Source organism: Entelurus aequoreus, linkage group LG03 (genome assembly GCF_033978785.1).
Source record: "Entelurus aequoreus isolate RoL-2023_Sb linkage group LG03, RoL_Eaeq_v1.1, whole genome shotgun sequence".
Lineage (NCBI taxonomy): Eukaryota > Metazoa > Chordata > Actinopteri > Syngnathiformes > Syngnathidae > Entelurus > Entelurus aequoreus.
The window spans coordinates 61,377,472-61,397,336 of NC_084733.1; the positions used below are offsets into that span (position 1 = coordinate 61,377,472).

The following is a 19,865-nucleotide window of genomic DNA, read 5'->3' on the forward strand; positions in this document are numbered from 1 at the left end:
CCATCCCTCTCCTCCTCTGCCGCTGAAACCCTGATCCATGCTTTCATCACCTCCAGACTCGATTACTGCAACAGCATCCTATACGGCTCATCTTCCAAAATCCTCAATAAACTCCAATACATTAAAAACTCTGCCGCCCGCCTGCTCACCCACACCCGCTCCCGTGAGCACATCATCCCAGTCCTTCAGAAACTCCACTGGCTTCCCGTTCTTCATCGGATCCACTTTAAAATCCTCCTCCTCACCCACAAAGCCCTCTCCAACCAGGCCCCCTGCTACCTCACTAACCAGCTTCACCACCATACCCCTTCACGCAGCCTCCGCTCCTCCGACGCCAACCTCCTCTCCCCACCACTCAGAACCAAGCTCCGGACCTGGGGTGACAGAGCCTTCTCCATCGCTGCTCCCACCCTCTGGAACTCTCTCCCCAAACCCATCCGTGACTGCTCAGACCTTCCTACCTTCAAAAGCCTTCTCAAAACACACCTCTTCAGATCTGCTTTTAACCTGTGATTAGTGTTCTGTGTCTTGTAATGTCCCGTCTTGTAATGTCCAGTGTTATTACGGTATGTATTTTACTATGTACTGCTTTTATATTTCCTGTATTATGTATTATTACTCTGAACTGTTTTATATTTTAATTTTTATCCTGTAAAGCGTCTTTGAGTATGCTGAAAAGCGCTATACCAAATAAAATGTATTATTATTATTATTCTATGAAATAAGCAAACGTCAACATGTGATGTCACCTCAATTTGGAATAAACCCCAACTTTGACTGTTAATATTTGTATTTTGTACAATAAAAACATTGAAAAGAGAAAGAATCAAGAGTGTATCACTTTGCTGAATATCCAGGATAAGAAATGCAAAATGTTGCAACGAGGAAGGAATTTGAACCCACGCGTGCAGAGCACAAAGAATTAGCAGTCCAGCACCATAACCACTTATCCTGTTTTCAGCCAGCTCCCAAACCAGCGAGAGACCACACTCCAAGCGGGCAGAAAGAGGGGACACCCCGCCCCCACAGGTCCAGACATGAAGACTCACCCATCAAAATACATTTAAAAAAAATCACAACCAAAAGCAAATGACCATTTCAACTTTAATATGTTCGGTCCAAACAGATTATTATTCTTGCATTTCATAAAACAACAAATAATTGATTTTAATAGGATCCGTTTGATACGGATACAAAAAAAATTACATCAGATATTAGAAAACTGAACAGAAAAAAAAACAATACAACAATAAAAAAAATCCATCAGATTTTCCCTTCAAGTTTGTTGTTGAATTTTTCTGCTCTTTTCTTGTCCTTCTGAAAGGTGATCATATAAATCAGTTCAATAGCAGAATTATTAATAAATCTCTTTTATAAATATACCTTGACTAACATAGTTATTAATACATTACATTTATAACCTTGACTAACATACTTATTAATAAATTACATTTATAACCTTGACTAACTTAATTATTAATAAATTACATTAAGAACCTTGACTAACATAATTATTAATAAATTACATCTACAACCTTGACTAACAATTATTAATACATTACATTTATAACCTTGACTAAAATAATTATTAATAAATTATATTTATAAAATTGACTAACAATTATTAATAAATTACATTTATAACCTTGACTAACATAATTATGAATAAATTATATTTATAACCTTAACTAACATAATTATTAATAAGCTACATTTATAACCTTGACAAACATAATTATTAATCAATTACATTTATAACATTGACTAACATAACTATTAATAAATTACATTTATAACATTGACTAACATACTTATTAATAAATTACATTTACAACCTCGACTAACGTAATTATTAATAAATTACATTCATAACCTTGACTAACATAATTACTAATAAATTACATTTATAACCTTGACTAACATAATTATTAATAAACTACATGTACAACCTTGACTAACATAATTATTAATAAATTACATTCATAACCTTGACTAACATAATTATTAATAAATCAATTTTATAACCTTGACTAACATAATTATTAATAAATCACTTTTTTAAATATACCTTAAAGATCTTCCACAGTTCCTCTCGAACCTGTGACAAATAAACATCATCATATTAATATCATATTTGACATGTGACAAACAAACATCATAATACTAATATCATATTTGACATATTTGTGTCTTGATGGAATAACATAACAAACCTTCTGATCTGCAAAACAGCCAGTCAGCAAAATGGAAAGTCCCTAAAATAGAAAAAGATAACTATTATAATTATAATTAATAATAAATAATAATACTAATAATAGGAAGAAAAACACAATTATTTGATGACACATCATCTAAATATTCTCTTGGACATCTGGAATAAATAATGATAATAGTAATAATAATACAAATAATAATAAATAAAAAAAAAATAATAATAGCAAGAAAAATATAATTATTTGATGACACTTTAAACATCATCATCTAAATTATTCTCTTAAACATCTGGAATTAATAATAATAATAATAATAATGAATGATAATATCGATAATAGCAAGAAAAAGATAACTATTTGATGACACTTTAAACATCCTCTAAATATTCTCTAAGATATCTGGAATACATAATAATAATAATGATAACAATATTTAATAACAACAATAATTAATAATAATAATAATAATAATAATAATAACAATAATAATAATTATAATAATAATAGTAATAGCAAGAAAAATATAAACATTTGATGACACTTTAAACATCATCTAAATTATTCTGTTTAATATCTGGAATTCCAAATCAACAATATGTCTTTATCTTTCGTCTTTGACTTTCCATCATAATCATGATTTCAATACAAATAATCCGATCTTGTCTATTGTAGTTTAAATGTTAAAATTGAGAAGATATGTATTCAAAATAATTTATTCAAACAAAATAGAAAATCTTTATGCCACATCCCGAGAATGCTTCATTTAAGAATTGCAAGTTGAATATAGCTTGTCTTCAGAATAAAATACTCAAGTCTATCCTGAAAGTCCTGCTAATTTCTAGAAATACAAATCATAATCCCAGATGTTTTATCAAATACAATTAACTGGCTGCATGACACATTATTTCACTCGTTTATATAATTTTTTTTAACAGTGTACAACAAAGGAGAAGGCACATTGATGAAGGATTCCGTAGCACTGCTAGTTTGTGCTAACGCGAGCGATGACTGTAAGATGTTCAAAAAATAAAGTGAAATGATTTTCCTTTTTTAGCTTGGTTGTTAACGTTTTGGAGTGCACCAGCGAAACTTTTGTGTGAGTGTGCGTTGACATTCAAGCTTGCTGAAATATATATATATATATATATATATATATATATATATATATATATATATATATATATATATATATATATATATATATATATATATATATATATATATATATATATATACACACATTAAAGTGTCTTTAAAGTGTTTTTTTACTAAAAATAGTGACTTTGGTTGAGGCTAGAACCAATGTGTACATTGTTTCTTACGGGGAACTCTGCTTCACTACACCAACTTTTCAATTTACGATCCGTGTTCAAGAACCAATTAAGTTCCTAAATTGAGGCTCCACTGCACAAATCTAACAATCTAAGAGAGAAAGAGTATTAGGGGAGACAAGAGGAACCAGTTTTGGTGGAGAAAAAAAAGACTTGGTACATGACTCAAGTAGCGTGCGTTCTAATGACCTGAAATGAGTTGAGGATGGTGAAACTGTAGGCAGTCAGAAGGAACAGACGATCGTCGGCGTCCATCGTGTGCAAAGAGAATCCGGGAAGCCAAGTTAGTCCGAAGACCGGCGTCAACAAGACCAAGACTCTGAGGATACTTTTGGCAGTTTCCTTGCTGCCTTCAGGGACCTGAGACTTCAGCAGAGTGACAATGACGACCACCACGCAGAAAAGATTTGTCAGCGTGATGGCGCCGACTGGGAACAGGAAGGCATACAAGGAGCCCTGGAACGGAGCCGTAGAAACCAGCCAGCAGCGGTGGTCGAAGTACGGCTCGTCGGTGTACTTGCAGTAGCAATAGCTGCATCCCACGATGATGACTGGGCAGACGTAGCCGACGATGCCGAAGAGAACGTGGAAAAGTCTTTTCCTCGGCGGTCTGAAGACAAGGAGCAGCTGGTGGATGAGCACCACGCTCAAGCACAGCATCCAAGCGAATGTGGCCAAGAAAAACAGATGTTTGCTGACGGCCATGATGCGGCACCACTCATCCGGGAGCTCAAGGGAAGAGGACGCCAAGAAAGTGGAGTGGGCGAGCAAGAGGAAAAGCGCGATATTCACCATGACTGTGTGACGAATGTGCGAAAGGTTTGTTGTGACCACTGCTGACCAAACTGCAAACTCACTGAGCAGAAAGACCAGCAAGGCACAAACAGACACACTCAGTCCGACTGTTGTCAGGACGTCAAGAGACTCAGTGGACGTGTTACTGAGAGCCACCAGGGAAGAAAATGGGGTTAGGTGGTCGCAGAGGCAACTTCTGTGGCCATCAAAGTCCCTTCTGACCACACAGCCTTCCTCCGACCACCTCCTCTCCACCGTGTTCCAGAAAACACATAAAAGCTCTGGGGATCTCTGCTGCTTCTTGGAGAAGTCCAAGCGAATTGTCACAGGAGACTCCTCCGCGTTCTCCAGGGTGGCCGATATCAAAACTGGAGACGGCGTCGTGTTGGGGAAGTTGTTTCGTAATTTGTCCGTCAGGTTTTTCACAGCGACTGTTTTTACCCAGCTTAGCGTCGTCAGGTGTAGCGTGCAGTCAAACAAAGTCAGCCGACAGTTACCACCTGGACACAACTTCAGCTCCAAATTGTGGGTGCTCAGCTCCTTGTTCCCGTTGATTCTGATGTTTTTCACCAAACCTTCCACGGAGCGAAGATAACGTGATGACATGTCATGAATAATTGAGTCATTGACTCCATCCCAGGTTTGCTCCAACAAATTACTCGCTGCATTTATGAAGTCCTGAAACGACAAACACGTCTTCTCGTTAGAAGTTTAGGACAAAATCAGTCGTGGATCTTCAATATTTGTAAGTCCAAATGATCGCTATCACAAATCTCTCAAACCTGGTTTGAATGAGTCATATAATTTTAGCAATTCTTTGGAAACATGAACATTCTTTCGAGAACTGCCTTTGAGCAACGTCATGATTTGTACTTCTCAGCGACATGTTCCCTGAAATATAGCAAACATGTGACACACCCATCGTGTGCCTTGTACATTCCCTATGCTATAAAGCCTGTACAAAATAATAGTATTAACAAAGTACCGCAGTACTACTACCGTACTACTACCGTACTACTACACTGCCTTTGAAAAATACCAGAACTGGTAATATGAGCCGAGGTGCATGTGAGTCAACACCAGTGTTCTGAGAGTTACTTTAAAAAAAGTAATTTATTATAGTTCCTTGTTACTTTGCCCAAAAAGTAATTGAATTACTAACGGAATTACTCTTAAAAAATGTCATTGATTACTAGGGAAGGTAATTACTATGTTTGTTATGAAAAAACTTCAAATATCTGGCATTTGCAATTTGCAGTATAGAGCACAGTGTGCGTGTTTCTGTGGTTTTAAAAGGCGGGGCCTGTTGTGTGACGTCATCGAGGGTTTCAATGGAATTGTGTTTGTTAGCTTTAGCCATTAGCAGCGCACTTTGCTTGGACGTGAGCTCTTTTGTATCTTTTCACTGAATTGTGTTACCTCTGCTTGGTAAAGCGATTAATGTGCTTCCATGGCTGTCATATCTTCTTCTCAAACAAATGAGGTATTGTTTGGATGGCAAGTTTGTCACTTCAATCATTGATTTGTTGTTCATTATTCCCATCGTGTACGTGTGCGTATGTTGTTGTATGCTGTGTCATGGTGTGATGGTGCCTCTTCCTGTTTGATGTCAAGTTCATTTGAGTGCGATATTGCTTGTTGCTTTGACCAGTAAAAATATATTTCCTGCATTGAACTCGCTGCACCTATGACGCTGCCTTGTCGTCGACATAAAACCACACCAAAAGTAGCCATGTTACATCAAGCTATCGCTAACGGCGTTGTAACGGGCCTAAAAGTAATGAAATGGATTACTCGTTACTAGTAAAAGTAACGGCGTTACTAACACTGTTATTAAATACTGCTGTTATTACTGAGCACACAGAGCACTTACAAGCAGAAAGAGTGTGGAGACGGAGGAGGGAGAATGAACATATTTTGACTTAAAAACTAACAATATTGGTGAAACAATGTGCTGCAGAGTCCTCGCTCGCTAGCGAGGTAGCGGCTATTTAGAAGTAGCTAAAACTACAGTGGTCATCTACTGTTTAGGACAGTCAGTGAAAAATGCTGAGCCTGTTGTGAAGCAGTTTGTCAACCGTGACTTTTATGTAGATGACAGGCTAATGTCACTTCCCTCCGTTGAAGCTGCTCAAGAGGGCATAAGAGGTTCTGTCAGACTCAAACTTGAGGCTTCACAAAATTGCCTCAACTAAAGGAGAAGTTATGAATGCATTCCCATCTCAGAACCTTGCCATCAATTTAAAGGTCTTGGACTTCCCTTCAGATACCCTGCCCATACAGTGTAGTCTGGGACTTAACTGGGATCTAATGTCAGACACATTTACCTTTCAAGTAGCTGATGAGCAAACGCTTTTCACCTGCAGGGGTGTCGTGTCAACTGTCAACAGCATCTATGATCCCCTAGGATTTCTTGCCCCTGTCAACATACATGTGTGAGCTTATGCAGAACAACAGAGATTGGGATGCATCTCTTCCTCAAGACGTGGCGATGCTAATTGAAAGATCTCAGCAGCCTCCAGACCCCAAGAGTTTACACACAAGCCTCTCCTACAGTGGTGTCAAGAAGAGAGATTGTCATCTTTTGTGACGTTTCCATGAAGGCAATTGCAGCAGTTGCATACTTAAAACTAACAAAGAAAAATGGAAACAACCACGTGGGCTTTCTCATGGGAAAGGCCAAGCTCACACCTTTGTCAAAACGTATTGTCCCTAGACTTTAGCTTTGTTTCGCAGTATTAGCTGTGGAGCTGGCCAAGCTCATCACCTCAGACATGGTTAACATCACTTTGTGCAGCGACAGCAAGGTTGTTCTTGGTTACATCAGCAATGACACTAGATATGTTTATGTGTATGTAAGCAACATAGTTCAACCGATAAGAAGCTTTTCTCACCCTGAGCAATGGAGACATGTCTCCACTGAAGCAAACCCTGCAGACATAGCCACAAGGTCTGTCTCAGCAAAACACCTGTCCAGTACCACCTGGCTTTGTGGGCCAGCATTCCTGAAGAATGCTCAGAATGACCAGATTGAAAAGGGCCCTTTTGAGTTGTTAAACCCCTCTTGGATACAGAGGTCCGTCCGCATGTCTCAACATTGAACACTACTGCAGTAATCAAACACCTGGGGTCTCAACAGTTCTTCAAGTTCTCCAGTTGGAGCTCATGATCTTACTCATGGTCTTACTCACATTTTTCGCTTCTTTCAGAATAATCCTGCAGTAAAAGCTAGTGGCTGCAAAGGCTGGCATCATTGCCCCTCAGCAAATGCTGCTGAGGAACTTGTGCATGCTAAGAAAACCATCATTCGTGCAGTTCAAACAGATATATATGCTCAAGAGTATCCTTCTATCAAAAATGGTGAAAGGCATTTCAAAGAAAGTAATCTCAAAGCCTTAGATCCTCTCAATGATGCCGATGGTCTGCTAAGAATCGGGGGTTGCATCAAAGAAGCTGAACTCCCTTTGGAGGAGAAATCTCCTCTCATAATCCCTGGCAAGCACCATATTTCCACACTTCTGGTCACACACTACCATCAGAAAATACAACACCACTGAAGGTGCTTTAAGAGCTGCTGGATTTTGGATTGTTGGTGCTAAAAGATGAGTAAGCAGTGTGATCTATGGATTTGTTAAATGCCGTAAACTTCGCGCTTTGCCTCAGACTCAAAAGATGGCTGATCTTCCAGTTGATCGCCTGTCCACTGAACCTCCATTTACCAGCGTTGGGCTGGACGTCTTTGGACCTTGGACAATGTCTGCACGTTGTACAGGAGTTGGCCTTGCACAAGACAAACGGTAGGACATGCTCATCACCTGTATGAGTGTCAGAGCCGTGCACATAGAGGTCATTGAATCATTAGACATGTCATGTTTCATCAATGCCTTAAGGTGTTTCCTTGCTATCAGGGGCCCAGTGAAATTAATTCGGTCCGATAGAGGCACCAACTTCATAAGTGCTTGCAAAGAGCTAAAGATTCCATACAACATTGATAACACATCCGTAGAAAAGTTTTTGTTATAAGATTGCAGATAGATGTGCCTCACGCATCTTACATGTGTGGGCCATGGGAGAGGATGATTGGTGTGGCAAGAAGGATCCTTGACGCCATGCTCTTGCAGCTTGGAACTTCAAAGCTCTCCACACTGATGGCAGAGGTGGCCGCTATCATCAATACCAGACGCAGATGACCCACAGATACTCTCACCAGCAACACTCCTCACACAAAAGGTCAGTCCGTCAACTGCCCCCGTAGGCGACTGGATCAAAGATCTCCACAAGCAACAGTGGTGTCAAGTCCAGCATTTGGCCCAAACCTTTTGGGACAGGTGGAAGAAGCAGTACCTATCCACACTTCAGCCACAAAGGAAGGGGCATTCACCCCACCCTAACCCGGAAGTGTAGTGCTCCTCAAAGATGACCAACTGAAGAGAAACCATTGGCCCTTAGGACTAATTACACAAGTCTTCCCAAGCAAAGATGGCAGAGTTCACAAAGTGGAGATAAAAGTCTCCTGAAAGTATGGGACCAAAGTGTTCCTGCAGCCAGTCACAGAGACAATCCTGCTTATGGCACCAGAGAAGCCATAGTATCCTTTTGAACAGTTTGGTAGTGGCGGCTCAATCCGCCAGGCGGGGAGTGTTCTGTCTTGTTTGTTGAATGTATTAAGAATATATGTAAGACCAGTGTTTTAAGTTCACTTTGGAATTTAACACTTTCTCCTTTGGACAGCGGGAGGCAGCATTGCCTAGTTTACAGTAATGCCCATGTTAGCAGCGTACAACAAGCAGCTCCTTTCAGGTCTAGTTTAAGCTAGTTTGGTGATGATTGCAAACGTTTTCATCTGCTCAATTCTCATGCCAAACAAACTATCATCGGTATGTATCGTTGAGTAGCATGGTAATATTTGATTGTGGTGTATTATTTGTTGGCTCCTTGAATTCCTTGAATTCCTTCTAAGTCTATCTGATAGCTCAGTTACAGCTCTTTTTATTACCAAATATGTGTTATATGTGTTTTATGTCGCACGTTTGCACCAAGAAAAAATCCTAGTTTGTGAACTCGTTCTCAAACAATGGCAATAAAACTATTCTGATTCTGATTCTGATTCTAATTTGGGACATTTTATGACATTTTATTTTGTGGTGTTTCTTTATCCATTTAAAGTTTGTTACACAGCATAATGCATTTGTTATTGTAGTATGCTTGTGTGTGTAATTGGCTGTGTGTGCATGTCTTTGATGTAAGCATCCTTTCTGCTTGTATGTTTTCAGTTTTACCCTTTTTACGGTCAATAAATCTGTGGACAAGAAGACGTTTTTCAGTGATTGATCTAGGAAAGGTGTTAGGGTAAAGCCAAGATATTCCTACATATACAGGGCGACACAGTTACTATTATTATTATTATTATTATTATTATTGTCATTATTGTTATTAGCATTGTTACTGTTATTATTATTATCATCGTCATCATTATTGTAATTATTATTATTATTACTATTAGTAATGTTAATATTATTATTTTTAATAGTGGTATTTTATTATTGTATTAATGTTATTATTAATATTATTGTTAATATTATTGTTGTCATTATTATTGTTATTATTATTATTGTTATTATTAATACTATTATTAATATTATTATTAATATTATTATTGATGTTGTTGGTAAATGAATATTGACTCACAGGTAGGACGTTGTCTTGTAAGACGATGCTTTCTGAGGCGTCGGCCATCACGTCAAGAACGTGAATGGAAGCCATGAGGTCAGCCATCTTGCCACTTGAATCCCCATCAGACATAGAACTGTTCCTGAGTCCTTCAAATATGTCCACTGCTGCTTCTTGAGAAGACACTAGTCCCATGATAAAGCGCTAGAAAGGTAGAAAACAAACAATCAGAGTTCATAAAAGATCATCTTGATCTAACCAATAAAAATGCAAAAACACATGACTGTGACGATATAAAAAAGTAGCGCCTGCAACACGCTGGCACTTGTTTCAGTCCACATGCTCTGGATTTGCTGAGTCACGTCGACATAAGCGGTTGTGGACACACCCAAATGAACCATTGCTTGCAAATGACTTTGGTGGACACGTCAAGAGAATTATGGAATTACAGTAAAAGAAGAAAATGGTGGACACGTCAAGAGATTTATGGATTTACAGTATTGGAAGAACATAGTGTATTACACATATGTGCAAGTTAATAAAACTATATAGCAAGTATATAGCAAGTATTACACATATAAACAAGTATATATAAGTTTATAGCAAGTATTAAAAAGGATATACCAAGTATATAGCAAGTATTAGCAAGTATATACAAGTATATAGCAAGTATTAGCAAGTATATATAGCTCAGTGGCCTAGTGGTTAGAGTGTCCACCCTGAGATCGGTAGGTTGTGAGTTCAAACCCCATAAAAAAAGACTATAAAAATGGGACCCATTGCCTCTCTGCTTGGCACTCAGCATCAAGGGTTGGAATTGACAAGTATATACAAGTATATAGCAAGTATATACAAGTATTAGCAAGTATTAGCAAGTGTTAGAAGAACATGGTGGACACGTCAAGGGAATTATGGAATTACAGTATTGGAAGAACATGGTGGACACGTCAAGAGACTTATGGAATTACAGTAACAGAAAAACATGGTGGACATGTCAAGAGAATTATGGAATTACAGTAACAGAAGAACATGGTGGACATGTCAAGAGAATTATGGAATTACAGTAACAGAAGAACATGGTGGACAGGTCAAGAGAATTATGGAATTACAGGTTTGGAAGAATATGGTGTATTACACATATGTGCAAGTATATAGCAAGTATATTTAAGTATATAAAAAATATTACACATATATACAAGTATATAAAAGTATATAGCAAGTATTACACATATATACAAGTATATAGAAGTATATAGCAAGTCTATAGTAAGTAATACACATATATACAAGTATATACAAGTTTAGAGCAAGTTGATGAAAGATACATCCTGTGCTGGGACACATCATCAGTGATGTTGTGTCCTGGTTGATGAAAGATACATCCTGCGGCTGTGCTGGGACACATCATCAGTGATGTTGTTTCCTGGGATCATCCGAGGTTTCTAGTTGCCAGTCGTTGGCGGAGGTGAGGAGGCCAGACTTTGCCCGTGGTGGTATGTTCAGCTTCTCTCCAGTTCTGTGGAATGCAATGGTCTTTGGCTTGTGGTGGCCTTTGCTGGTGTAGATGGCGGTGGCGATGCTGTCAGCGACTGCCCTAAGCACCTGGTTGTGACACCAGCGATAGCGCCCGTCTCCGAGAGCTTTTGGGCAGCTGCTGAGTATGTGTTCTAGGGAGCCCCGTCCTAAGCAGTGGGGGAAGGATGGTGTCTCCGTTTTACCCCAGACATGGAGGTTTGCTGGGCTTGGGAGGACAATATACACAGCCTTGACTAAGAACCTGATTTGATGGAAGTCTGCTTTCCAGATGTTCGACCAGGTGATTTTTCGTTGCAGAACATTCTCCCATTTAATCCAAGCTCCTTGCTGCCCCATTCCCTCCATCCTGCTAGCTCGTACTTCCTCCACGCCTGCCCGCACTTCCTCCTGGATCAGATGACGACGCTCCTTGCCCTGGGCCTTGTTAACTCTGGTTGACGGAAAGCAGCCACTGCCTGCACGCCCTGTTGCTATGGACCTCACCAGTGCCTTAAGCCTCAGCCGTGACTCAGCCACATCTATGGCTTTGCCTGCGTTCCATTTCCTGCCTGTTTTCACCTGGATACCAGCTGATGCCACATTTGGATCTCTGGATTCTCTGTATTGCAATGCTTCCCGTGTTCTGGACACCATGAACTCTTCAGTGAGGCCACTGACTGGGGGCTGCAGTATGTTGCTGGTGCCATACAGAGCAAAGGCTGCGTGGTAGACAGAGCCATCTTCGCAGGTAGCTGCTGATCTTTCTCTCCATGCCCTTGACTGTTGTTATAGGTACTGTGTACACTAGCAGAGGTCACAAGATCCGAGGCAGGATGGAATCCTGGTAAATCCAGACCTTGAACCTCCCTGGCAGACCAGTCTTGTCAACCCGGCTGAGCCAGTCCTCAAGTTCTTTGCTAGTTCTCTGGATGGAGGCAGAGTCTTTGAGGCTACGTCAAAGTACTTCCCGAGGCTCTTGACTGGCTTTTCTGTGATGGATGGGATGGTGGCTCCAGCCAGTGAGAAGCAAAACCTGTCCACTACTTTCACTCTCTTGAGCACTAGAGACCTTGATTTTGCTTGCTTAAAACTCATCCGAGCCCAGGTGATGGGCTTCTTTATGCCTTGGAGAATCCACCTGCTGCCTGGTACGGACGCAGTGGTGACAGTCAGGTCGTCCACGAAGGCTCTGATTGGTGGCTGGCATACTCCTGATGTTGTCAAAGGGCCCCTGCACTCTACATCTGCTGACTTGATTATCATGTTCATGGCAAGGGCGAAAAGGATGACTGAGATGGTGCAGCCGGTTATAATGCCTTTCTCAAGCCTATGCCAATCTGATGTACCTGATCCAGCGGTGAATATTAGCCTGAAGTTACTGTAGTAATCCAGAATCAGGTCTGAAACTTTGCTGGGAACATGATGTTGGTGGAGGGCAAGCTCAACAAGCTTGTGTGGGATGGAGCCATATGCATTGGCGAGATCAAGGCATAGCACAGTGAGGTCCCCTTTCCCCCCACGTGCCTCCCTAAGGAGTTGCGTTACGACATCAGTGTGTTCCAAGCAGCCATGCACTCCAGGGATTCCACCCTTCTGAACAGAGGTGTCAATGTAGCTGTTCTTCAGAAGGAACTCCGATAGTCGTCGTGATAGTATATACAAGTATATAGCGAATATTACACCTATAAACAAGTATATATAAGTATATAGCAAGTATTAACAAGTATATACCAAATATATAGCAAGTATTAGCAAGTATTAGCAAGTATATAGCAAGTTTATACAAGTATATACAAGTATATACAAGTTTTAGCAAGTATTAGCAAGTATATAACAAGTATATTCAAGTATATAACAAGTATATTCAAGTATATAGCAAGTATATTCAAGTATATAACAAGTATATTCAAGTATATAGCAAGTATTAGCAAGTATATAGCAAGTATATACAAGTAATAGCCAGTGTTAGAAGAACATGGTGGACACATCAAGAGACTTATGGAATTACAGTATTGGAAGAACATGGTGTACTACACATATGTGCAAGTACATAGCAAGTATATTTAAATATATAGGAAGTATTACACATATATACAAGTATATAGCAAGTATATAGCAAGTATTAGCAAGTATCTACCAAGTATATACACGTATATAGCAAGTATATACAAGTATATAGCAAGAATTAGCAAGTATATACCAAGTATATCACAAGTATATACAAGTATTAGCAAGTATATTCAAGTATTAGCAAGTATTAGCAAGCATTAGCAAGTATATAATAATAATGGATTAGATTTATATAGCGCTTTTCTAGACACTCAAAGCGCTTCACAGAGAAGTGAGAACCCATCATTCATTCACACCTGGTGGTGGTAAGCTACATTTCTAGCCACAGCTGCCCTGGGGTAAACTGACGGAAGCGTGGCTGCCAGTTCGCGCCTACGGCCCCTCCGACCACCACCCATCATCATTCATTCACCAGTGTGAGCGGCAAGGGTGAAGTGTCCTGCCCAAGGACACAGCAGCAGTGATTTGAATGGCAAGAGGCGGGGAGCGAACCTGCAACCCCCAGGTTTCTGGCACGGCTGCTCTACCCACCACGCTATAGCAAGTATATACAAGTATATAGCAAGTATATAGCAAGTATACACAAGTATACACAAGTATATAGCAAGTATTAGCAAGTATATACAAGTATAAGCAAGTGTTAGCAAGTATATACAAGTATTAGCTAGTTTATGGAAGTATTTACAAGTATATAGCAACTTAGCAAGTATTAGCAAGTACTGTGCAATCTACTAACAAAAGTTTCAATCAATCAATCAAAACAAAACCCAAAACCAGTGAAGTTGGCACCTTGTGTAAATCGTAAATAAAAACAGAATACAATGATTTGCAAATCTTTTTCAACTTATATTCAACCGAGTACACTGCAAAGACAAGATACTTAATGTTTGAACTTTGTTATTTTTTGCAAATATGAGCTCATTTGGAATTTGATGCCTGCATTAGTTTCAAAGAAGCTGGCACAAGTGGCAAAAAAGACTGAGAAAGTTGAGGAATGCTCATCGAACACTTATTTGGAACATCCCACAGGTGAACAGGCTCATTGGGAACAGAGTGAAAGTTAAAACTACTATGCAAAGCCAAAGCCGTTTATGAACAACACCCAGAAACGTTTCGCTGGGCCCGAGCCAGTCCTAAGATGAACTGATGCAAAGTGGAAAAGTGTTCTGTGGTCTGACAAGTCCACATTTCAAATTGTTTTAGAAACTGTGGACGTCGTGTCCTCCGGACCAAAGAGGAAAATAACCAGCCGGACTGTTCTAGGCGCAAAGTTCAAAAGCCAGCATCTGTGATGGTATGGGGGTGTATTAGTGACCAAGGCATGGGTAACTTACACATCTGTGAAGGCGCCATTAATGCTGAAAGGTACATACAGGTTTTGGAGCAACATATGTTGCCATCCAAGCAACGTTTTTTCTGGACGCCACTGCTTATTTCAGCAAGACAATGCAAAGCCACATTCTGCACGTGTTACAAAAGCGTGGCTTCATAGTAAATGAGTGCGGGTACTAGACTGGCCTGCCTGTAGTCCAGACCTGTCTCCCATTGAAAATGTGTGGCGCATTATGAAGCGTAAAATACGACAATGGAGACTGTTGAACAACCTAAGCTGTACATCGAGCATGAATGGGAAATAATTCCACCTGAAAAGATTAAAAAATTGGTCTCCTCAGTTCCCAAACGTTTACTGAGTGTTGTTACAAGGAAAGGCCATGTAACACAGTGGTAAAAATGTCCCTGTGCCAACTTTTTTGCAATGTGTTGCTGCCATTAAATTCTAGATTAATGATTATTTGCAAAAAAAAATTTAGTTTCTCAGTTCGAACATTGTATATATTGTCTTTGCAGTCTATTCAATTGAATATAAGTTGAAAAGGATTTGCAAATCATTGTACTCTGTTCTTATTTCAATCAATCAATCAATCAATCATTGATTGATTCAATTGAATATAAGTTGAAAAGGATTTGCAAATCATTGTACTCTGTTCTTATTTACGATTTACACAACTTGCCAACTTCACTGGTTTTGGGTTTTGTATACAGCAAGTATATACAAGTATATAGCAATTATATACAAGTATATAGCAAGTATATCCAAGTATTAGCAAGCATATAGACGTATATAGCAAGTATACACAAGTATATAGCAAGAGTGTACCTGTGCTGCTTCCAAAGTGGCGAGCAGATGTTTGATGACACAGTATGAGAGGATGGGTTGCCAGGTGCTATCTTGACAAGTACGTGACTGACATATATAGCAAGTATATACAAGTATATATAACTATTAGCAAGTATTAGCAAGCATATACAAGTATATAACAAGTATATACAAGTATATACAAGTATATAGACTTAGACTTAGACTTCCTTTTTATTGTCATTCAAATTTGAACTTTACAGCACAGATAAAACACAATTTTGTTACATAAGCTTATGGTAGTGCAGGATAAAAAAAAAGCAATAAGGTGCATATATATATAAATAAATAAATATATATATATATACATAATATATAAATATATATATAAAATAAATAAATATACACTACCGTTTAAAAGTTTGGGGTCACCCAAACAATTTTGTGGAATAGCCTTAATTTCTAAGAACAAGAATAGACTGTCGAGTTTCAGATGAAAGTTCTCTTTTTCGGGCCATTTTGAGCGTTTAATTGACCCCTACAAATGTGATGCTCCAGAAACTCAATCTGCTCAAAGGAAGGTCAGTTTTGTAGCTTCTGTAACGAGCTAAACTGTTTTCAGGTGTGTGAACATGATTGCACAAGGGTTTTCTAATCATCAATTAGCCTTCTGAGCCAATGAGCAAACACATTGTACCATTAGAACACTGGAGGGATAGTAGCTGGAAATGGGCCTCTATACACCTATGTAGATATTGCACCAAAAACCAGACATTTGCAGCTAGAATAGTCATTTACCACATTAGCAATGTATAGAGTGTATTTCTTTAAAGTTAAGACTAGTTTAAAGTTATCTTCATTGAAAAGTACAGTGCTTTTCCTTCAAAAATAAGGACATTTCAATGTGACCCCAAACTTTTGAACGGTATTGTATATAAGTATATAGCAAGTATTATAAGTATATAAAAGTATTAGCAAGCACATACAAGTATTAGCAAGTGTATACAAGTATATAGCAAGTATTACAAGTATATACAAGTATTAGCAAGCATATACAAGTATTAGCAAGTGTGTACAAGTATATAGCAATAAGTACAAGTACATAGAAGTACATAGAAGTATCAGCAAGTTATAGCAAGTATTAGCAATTATATATCATTATATAGCAAGTATACAAGTATATAGAAGTATTAGCAAGTATATACAAGTATGTACAAGTATATACCAAGTATATACAAGTATATAGAAGTATTACTATATTTTTCGGACTATAAGGCGGATTTAAAATCCTTTAATTTTCTCAAAACTCAACAGTGCGCCTTATAACCCGGTGCACCTAATGTACGGAATAATTTTGGTTGTGCTTACCGACCTCATAAGCTATTTTATTTGGTACATGGTGAAATGATAAGTGTGACCAGTAGATGGCAGTCACACATAAGAGATACGTGTGGACTGCAATAGAAGGCAGTCACACATGAGAGATACGTGTAGACTGCAATATGACTCAAGTAAACAACACCAAAATGTTGTATGTTCCATTGAAAATATAAAACATTACACTCCGCGCTCAAAAATCTATCAAAATGTTTTAGTACGACTTTGGTAAGCTATGAAGCTGCACCGCTTGATGGATTGTATTGTGCTTCAACATACGAGTGTTATTATGGTGTGTGTATAAGGTAAGACATATTATCTGGCGTTTTGTTTCGCAATATTAGCCAAAAGCAACTTTTTTTACCTTCTGGTACCTGCTGATCTGTATTTGGGATCTGCATAAGTCCTGAAAATGTGTGTGCGTCTGCCTTTGTAGTCCGCAAAGACAGCGTAGTGGATAAGCTTCTTCTTTTTCTCTACCTTCTTGTTATCCACCCCAGATCCCACCTCACTCCTACCCACTTCTCTAAAGTGGGATGGCTCAAGGTGGAGGACAGAGTTAAACAACTTGCACTGAGCCTAGTCTATAAAATCCGCTACACCTCCCTGATACCGAAGTACATGTCAAACTACTTCCTTAACGTAAATGACCGCCATAACCACAACACCAAGGGGAGCTCCACTAACCACGTTAAACCCAGATTCCGAACTAACAAAGGTCTTAACTCATTCTCTTTCTATGCCACATCAATGTGGAATGCGCTCCCAACAGGTATAAAAGAAAGGGCATCTCTATCCTCCTTCAAAACCGCAATAAAAGTTCACCTCCAGGCAGCTAACACCCTCCCCGGATTGCTAATAATCAAATGTAAACAATCAAATGCAGATACTTTTTCTTATGCCTTCTGAGCTCTCTCGCTCTCTCTCTCTCTCTCTCTCTCTCTCTCTCTCTCTATGTCCACTACTTGATGTCCATATCCTCCCCCCACCCTCCACACACCTGATTGTAAATAATGTAAATAATTCAATGTGATTATCTTGTGTGTTGACTGTATTATGATGATAGTATATATGATAGTATATATCTGTATCATGAATCAATTTAAGTGGACCCCGACTTAAACAAGTTGAAAAACTTATTCGGGTGTTACCATTTAGTGGTCAATTGTACGGAATATGTACTTCACTGTGCAACCTACTAATAAAAGTCTCAATCAATCAATCAATGGGACATTCATCCTCCACTGTTGCCATTTCTAACATAAAGTAGTGTAAAGTTCTTACTTATATCTGTCAGTAAACTCGCCATGAAAGTGCTAAAACATACAGGTGTAGTGGGTTTACATAATTCACCCACGGAACTTTAGTTATTAGAGAGTTACGGTCGGACGGTTTTTCAAGGGACACATTTCCGGCCTTGTTATTGCACTAGTGAGCCACGGATGAGGAGATTCTGCTCCGTTGTTGATTTAAGTAAAGTCTGAACGTCATTAAAATAGTTAGCTCCATCTTTTGACACTTCTTCCACTCCCGTCCTTGCACGCTATACCGCTACAACAAAGATGACGGAGAGAAAACGCTGCTGAAAGTGAGCCACGTAAATAAGACCGCCCACAAAACGGCGCATCCTGAAGCGACTGTCAGAAAGCGGCTTGAAGATGATCTGTAAAACATAATCTATGCAACATTTTGACCAAAGAACCAACATTACATGTTATGTAGACCACAAGGAAGTGTTTTCAATTTAGAATAATTAATATCACCCCTTTAATGCGCCCTGAGCCTTTTGTAAGAAAATAGACCTGACTAGATCCGCTCATCGGCAGTGCGCCTTATAATCCGGTGCGCCCTATGGTCCGGAAAATATGGTACAAGTATATACAAGTATACAGCAAGAGTGTACCTGTGCTGCTTCCAAATTGGCGAGCAGATGTTTGCAGACACAGGAGAGGACGGGTTGCCAGGTGCTATCTTGACAAGTACGTGACTGACATATATAGCAAGTATATACAAGTACATAAGTTTATATACAAGTATATAGCAAGTATGTAGCACGTATATAGAAAGTATATAGAAGTATTACAAGTATATACAAGTATATAGCAAGAGTGTACCTGTGCTGCTTCCAAAGTGGCGAGCAGATGTTTGCTGACACAGGAGGAAAAGACAGGTTGCCAAGTGTTATCTTGACAAGTACGCGACTGGTATCCCAGTCTTCCATCTGGACAGGTGTGTTTGATCACCGTGTCTCCGTCTGGCGTATTTGGCCACAAATCCTCATCTTCTTTGCAAAAAAGTTCACCCTCTTTTTAAAAATGAGAAGTAAAAGTAATAAGTCAAATAAAAATGGTAAGAGATGGGTTTGTAGAAAATAACTTGGTATTAACATGACATCATTACCATAAATGACTGGAATGTCCAATCTGGCCCTTTTTTCTTGCTCTTTGATGTTTTTAAAAGTGACCGTCACAAAATGTGCTTCTCTGCTTTTCTGGCAGCTGATTGCCATTTTGTAACCATCTTGCAGGGAATCCTCCATTTTGTAACCATCGTGCAGAGAATCCTCAATTTTGCAACCATCGTGCAGCGAATCCCCAGAAGCTGCAGAGTAAAATATGTCAGCATTATTATGTTACAGTTATTGATGGTGTATGTTTACATATGTATGTGCAAATGTAACTATGTGTGCTTGTATGTATGTATGTATGTATGTATTTATGTATACACAGTACAGGCCAAAAGTTTGGACACACCTTC

General features: G+C 39.0%; 1 protein-coding gene across 6 annotated transcripts in view; it reads right to left on the reverse strand.

Moving 5' to 3' along the window:
* Positions 1-1,090: 1,090 nt before the first annotated feature.
* Positions 1,091-19,865, reverse strand: part of adgrf3b (adhesion G protein-coupled receptor F3b) — an 83,852-nt gene continuing 65,077 nt past the window's right edge. For all 6 annotated transcript variants that reach the window (XM_062042361.1, XM_062042360.1, XM_062042362.1 and 3 more), the window contains 7 exons: positions 19,509-19,709; positions 19,223-19,413; positions 10,028-10,213; positions 3,734-5,017; positions 2,214-2,255; positions 2,069-2,098; positions 1,091-1,317 (listed from right to left, as the gene is read on the reverse strand). In XM_062042361.1, coding sequence (XP_061898345.1) covers positions 1,264-1,317; positions 2,069-2,098; positions 2,214-2,255; positions 3,734-5,017; positions 10,028-10,213; positions 19,223-19,413; positions 19,509-19,709 — 1,988 coding nt within the window. In that variant the 3' untranslated portion in view covers positions 1,091-1,263. The remainder of the gene's footprint in view (positions 1,318-2,068; positions 2,099-2,213; positions 2,256-3,733; positions 5,018-10,027; positions 10,214-19,222; positions 19,414-19,508; positions 19,710-19,865) is intronic.